At 37.1% G+C, this 6,358-nt stretch overlaps 1 protein-coding gene across 1 annotated transcript in view; it reads left to right on the forward strand.

Moving 5' to 3' along the window:
• Positions 1–5,952, forward strand: part of MBTPS2 (membrane bound transcription factor peptidase, site 2) — a 40,719-nt gene extending 34,767 nt beyond the window's left edge. Inside the window, exons 8-11 of the mRNA XM_054581140.1 lie at positions 82–176; positions 750–945; positions 2,694–2,769; positions 4,020–5,952. Coding sequence (XP_054437115.1) covers positions 82–176; positions 750–945; positions 2,694–2,769; positions 4,020–4,242 — 590 coding nt within the window. The 3' untranslated portion in view covers positions 4,243–5,952. The remainder of the gene's footprint in view (positions 1–81; positions 177–749; positions 946–2,693; positions 2,770–4,019) is intronic.
• The last annotated feature ends 406 nt before the right edge of the window (positions 5,953–6,358 follow it).

Genomic DNA, 6,358 nt, shown 5'->3' on the forward strand with positions numbered 1-6,358 from the left:
ATTTTACTTATCATCTTGAAAGCAAAATTTTCTTACAATGTGCTTCTATGTAACAGATTCTAATAAACTGTTTCTCTTTAGCATACAAACGGCTAGATGGTTCCACTGAATGCTGTAACAATCAAAGCCTCACAGATGTGTGCTTTTCTTACAGAAATAATTTTAATAAACGTTTGGTAAGTTATCCCAGAAGCTGTCTTGCTTGTCTGATATAAAATGAGCAGATAGAGCTAAAATGGAATCTATGAAAACTTCTCCCTTTTGCTTTGTATCATTTTATTAAAATTCTGCATTTTTTTCTTAAAGATTGATTTATTTATTTTTAGAGAGGGGAAGAGAGGGAGAAAGAGAGGGAAACATCAGTGTGTGGTTGTGTTTCACTCACCACCTGCTGTGGACCTGGCCTGCAACCCAGGCATGTGTCCTGACTGGGAGTCGGACCAGCGACCCTTTGGTTTTCAGGCCAGCGCTCAAATCACTGAGCCACACTAGCTAGGGCTAAAATGTCTACATTTCATATGTCTCTCTTCATCTAAGAGTCTTTAAAAATTTAAAGTGGTAATACCTTATTGGAACAAAGTAGAATACTTGAATCTAATTTATAGTGGGTGCCCAAAAATGGCATTTCTTTTACATAAACTTCTTTCCTAATATGCTAGGTGACATGAAAGATATTGAAGGACCTTAACTTGATGTTTTTCTTTCAATAGATCATTTTTAGTATTGACTAACTATTATTTTATTCATAGCATACATGCCTGCCTGCCCGGAAAGCAGTTGAAGCCACCCAAGTTTGTAGAACCAATAAAGATTGCAAAAAAGGCTCAGGTTCAAGTTTCTGCATAATACCTTCTTTGGAAACTCACACTCGCTTAATAAAAGTGAAACACCCACCTCAAATTGATATGTTGTACGTAGGACATCCACTGCACCTGCACTACACAGGTGAGTGTGGCGGTGGAAGACCATCAGAAAAGCATTAAGATGGCATGTATTCTCAGTGGTGGAAGCTCAGTACAAATCCTTGCGTTAGTTTCATTGATTATAGAGCGGATCACTTTTCAGAGCCCTGTTAACTTGTACATTTTTAATTCTTTTTAATTTTCTTTAATTTTTCAGTTGCAGTTGATATACCATATTACATTAGTTTGGGATGTTGCTAATTTATCCTTAAGCATTAAATAAAATTTAGGCAGTAAGAAACTCATCTGAGTTTATAAAACAAGGTGGAGTTAAATCCCATGTCTGCCTTTGAAGAGGAATATATTTTTCCTTCTCCACCATTTATGCCCAAGTCACAGAGCTGAGCTCTCAAGATATTCTTTGAAAATTTATTAATTTTATCCAAGCTCCCCAAATAGTGGCAAGAGCAGCTCCCAGAGAATGCTGGGAATCATAGGGATATGACAGTAAAGTAATTTGCATGACGCATGAATTTTATGTAAACATAATTTCAAAATTGGGCCAGCATCATAAGTATTTGAACAGTAGCAACATGATTGGACTCAATATACAGCTTCTCCATATGGTTGAAGATCATACAGTCTAACTCATTTTGTTGTATAAGATTTTTATGTTCCTTTTTAAATAACTTACTGGAATATAATTCACCTACCACACAATTCATGCTTTTAGAAGTGTATGGTTCAGTAGTGTTCAATATATTCAGAGCTGTGCAACCATCACCAAAATCTAGTTCTAGCATATTTTTGCCTCAAAAAGAAACCCCATTCCCATTAAGCAATCACTCCTCGTTTCGCCCCCCAACAACCCTCAGCCTTTGGCAACCACTAACCTACTTTCTGTTTCTATAAATTTGCCTGTTCATCACATTTCAGGTAAATGGAATATTTTGTGACCAGCTTCTTTGACCTAGCATAATGTTTTCAAGGTTTGTTCGTGTTGTAGCCTGCTCCACTACATCATTTTTAGGGCCAAATAAATTCCATCGTATGGACAAAGCACATTTTCTTTCTTTATTAATCGGTTGGTTTTATGTTACTCTTTAAAAGACTCTCATTGCTTCATAGTCATATCCTGAGATACAGTCTGGGTCATGCTTATTTTTTGAGTTTTACACTAAGTAACTACAGTATAAATATTAAATACATCCTAAACAAATGAATAAAGGTCCCCTTTTAGAGTAATTCAGAAGGGTGTACTGTGGGTTCTACTTAATTTAGGGAATGTTTTTAAATATTTTGGGGGAAAAAAACAGTATTATGGAATCCACAGAGTGAGAGAGGCCTTAAAAATTCTGTAGTCAATCCTTGTTTTAGCAATGAAGGAAAAACCCAAGGCCGAAGGTTAAGTGACATAATAGTTGTAATGAATGTGATTTTAAGGTTTATGCCTCTTTGAAAGGGTAAGGACTCTTGATGTAAATTCTATATTAATTAAATCAGTCTCTGGATTTGGTATTCATATTTGATATATAGTCAATTTAATCTTATTCTTACCTCAAAATATAAGTACACACTGGGACATGAATTTCTATATTCCACTATTTGTATTAGATGTTGTTAGAGTAATTGATTGTTTTGTATGAGGGGCATAACCTGCTGTGTATGTTTGGGAAGGACTTTTTCAACCATTTTAATAGGCAAGCCCAGTTTTTGACTATATGGTAAATTCATTATGCTATTTTGTATCTTTATGAATAACATACATTATTCCTTATTTTTCTTTTCCAGTGAGCATCACCAGTTTTATCCCACGGTTTAACTTTCTAAGCATAGATCTGCCTGTGGTTGTGGAGACATTTGTCAAGTATCCTTTCTGGTGAAACTGTTATAAAAGTGTGTTGTTTGGAATTTGATCAGTCTTACCATGAAGAAAGCATGCATATATCTTACAACTATCAATTAATTACTAACTAAAAAACAGACTTTAAAGTTGAAAAAGACCAGATTGCACCTAGGAGGGAGGAAGTCATAGGAAAGAGTTTGGACAGGGAAGGAGAAAGGTTAAGGATATGAAAAGGAAGGAACACAAAGTACAAATTGAGAATTGAATTATAAGGGATAAAAACTCCAGTTACCAGTGAGGTGATGAATTTTGCCTCTTCTGAGCTTGTAAGTGCTGAGAAAATGGCGGAATGCATAAGGGAGAGCAAACTAGTTTCCACTACTAAAATAACAATTCAGAGGATAGTCTCTTGTGTTCTTTAGCATATTATTATATGCTTACATATACAAGATGAATTTTTTTAAATTGCTTATTGTATAGAATTTTAACAAAGTAAACAGTTTTGGGGGGTTTCTTTATGCCACTTTTAAATCTTTCTAATTTCTTTCCTCAAGGATTTGCCAAAAGAAGAAAAAAAGAGAACAAATGAGCAGTTACCAGAAAACATGTACAGTCAAGATTGTATCTTGTAGATTGCAGCTTTGTCTCAGAGATTTGCACTATAACCTTATAGATGATAGTAAATAGAATTATATTTATGCTATAACCTTATAAATGATGGTAAAATAGGGGTCAAGGAGCCAAAGTACTTTATAAGAAAAAAGATCTCATTTCTTTTTTTAAAAGATTTCATTTATTTATTTTTAGATAGAGGGGAAGAGAGGGAGAAAGAGAGGGAGAGAACCATGAGTCAGTTGCCCCTCATATGTGCCCCGACTGGGCACTGAACAGACCCACTACCCAAGCATGTGCCCTGACCGGGAATCGAACCAGCGCTCTCTCCTTTGCTAGATGACACTTAACCAACTGAGCCATACCAGTCCGAGCTCTTTTATTTCTTATTTCTTCCACATTTCTTCCTTGGTACCATTACAAAATTAAAAAGACTTAGTCTTTGTAAGAGTTCATTACAGATTACCTTAGTTTACAAATGGTTGACCTTTATTTTCCTAGTCAAGGATTTTGAACTTTGAAATAATATGTCATTTGTTTTAAATAGTAGATATCTAAGAAGGAATGGCCTGTAGTGGTGGGCAGAGATATCTTCTGACTCCTAGAAATGCGGTTTCCACTCAGACCTCACAGTCGGCCCCTTAACTGATTTTAACCAGGTACCTGATTTCTCTCTCAGGAGCTCTGGCTATTGTTAATGCAGTGCCCTGCTTTGCTTTGGATGGACAGTGGATTTTAAACTCATTCCTCGATGCTACCCTTACCTCAGTGATTGGAGACAATGACGTGAAAGATCTGATAGGATTTTTCATCTTGCTTGGGGGCAGTGTACTTTTGGCTGCCAACGTGACCCTGGGACTCTGGATGGTTACAGCACGGTAATATTTGCGCCCATCTGACAGAATCTCTGAGTTACAATATGCAATATTGACAACATTACTTGGTATGAAATATAAACTGTTCCCTTAAAATTACTTTTTAGCCAACAACTTGTAAGCTCCTCGTGTATCCAGAGTTTCTCAACTCTGTGATGGGGTCAAACAGAAGAAATGCAAGATATAGTTCTTGACTACATTCTAGTTTTAAAGACAACTTACAAACTGCAGATGCTCGTGGGACAATTTCTGAACAAGTGCAGATTCGTATTAAACCATTTGGTATGACTACAACTGATGTCACAATACTTTAAAAGAGAACAGAGTTGGGTGGAATTAATTGGGGGAAGCTTCTTGAAAAAGCATCATTAATCCAGATTTGAAGGAGACCAGACTTTGGCCAAGTAGAAGGGTGAGCATTTTCTTGGCCTATATCTCTTGCCCTTTGTCTTGTTTGAAAAGTTTTAAAATTTAGTAGTGTATTGTTTTGTACTCTGATACCCGAGGTCTGATTACAATTAAGTTAACAAAATTCTATCAAAGAATCTCTGACAGGAAAGGGAAAAATTTTTGTCGAATATGTGACAAAGTAGTAAGTAGGGCCCACGGTATCTTGAGACATTTTTTGCCCCAGAAGAGTTACCTCTTTGAGAACATGTTCCCCATTCCCTCAAAGTAGCACTTAGCCTTGACATTTAGAATGAGCTGCAGGAAGTGTCTCCTACTTGCAGCATGTGAGCTGAGGCAGGTAGGGCTGAACCTCAGAACTGAGCTGCGTCTTCCAACAGATCACAAGACGTCGCAGGGCCTCCGCAGTCCTGGCTTCCATTCTCCACAGAGCTCTGAAGCTCAGGACCCTTCCAGGGCAGACATTTTCTCTCATGCTGCTGGGGCTAGCTGGGTCCTAGCTCCTGGGTTCCTGCCTTCAAGAAGCAACTACCTAAAGCTCAGCTATGATCTGTCCTCACCAGCGGCTCCCATGTTTCTCTGTGTTGGGTAATAAAACATCTAGTCCTGGCTTTCCGTCTTTCTCCTAAGCTACCTCAGTGGGTCCACAGAAGACTTGGTAGTACAGTGAGAATGGCTAGATGTGAGCGTAAACGTGAATTTGCCAGAGCCCAGGAACCAACTCTTGTGCCTGAAAAAGCCCCGCCTAATTCCCAGGGAGATGCAACCCTAGGAGATTTGGAAAGTCAGCAGGCCACTGTGGTCTTAGAAGTGTATGGGCATGCTTTTCTTTGATTACACCTGCGTGCTTCTCTCATACACTCAGGAACACCAACAGTCATGTATCCAACTTCTTCACTAAGTGAGGTTTTCCACGGAGTTCAGCTTTTTCAGATCACTGACTTACTGTTTAGGCACTAAAACTTTTTAATCGTTTTTAACAAACTCTGTAGATTGTATTACACGTTTGCCTGCCTTCTTAAACAAATTTATGTATTGAGTATGATTTTAACATTTAATAAATGACTTGAGGTGATCAGTTATTACCACTGCTAAAACCATACAAATTATTGGTTTATCCCAGGAAAAGGGCATTTCTTCTATTTGTAGGCAGACAGTCATTCAGGATCAAAGTGTATCAGCAGAATAATATTCAGACCTATTCAGGTGGACCTTGGGGGGTACCACAAAATACTTGCATAATGAATTCAATTACATGAAGTAAGCAGTTTACTAATGAAAATGTTGTATATGTGTAGGTCAGTTTTTTTAAAACTGATAAAAATTTAATAGAGGAAATCCTTCCCATTAATTTTTTTTTTCTGGATGGGAAAAAAAAAATGAAACATCTTTTTTTTTTTTTTTTTTTTTTGGTAGCTCCATAGGGTCAAGATTTGGGAACCATTCTGTTAGGGTAGTGAGCAGATCAGTCCCATTTGTATAGAAATGGCTTCATTATATAAGAAAGGAAAGAAACATTATGTGTTATCTCTTCAGCTTGAATGTGGGCACTTCTAGAGCAAGGACCATGTCACACTCATCTTTGCACCCCTGACACAGTGCATGAGACATCATAAATACTTACGTGGTTGAATGGATGATGATTAGTGTATTTATGGATTAAGAAAGCATGTAACTATTTAAGCTATAAAAACTGTTGAATATTTACTGTAAAT

Source organism: Pteronotus mesoamericanus, unplaced genomic scaffold (genome assembly GCF_021234165.1).
Source record: "Pteronotus mesoamericanus isolate MK-2021 breed Mesoamerican mustached bat unplaced genomic scaffold, CSHL_Meso_final contig_65, whole genome shotgun sequence".
Lineage (NCBI taxonomy): Eukaryota > Metazoa > Chordata > Mammalia > Chiroptera > Mormoopidae > Pteronotus > Pteronotus mesoamericanus.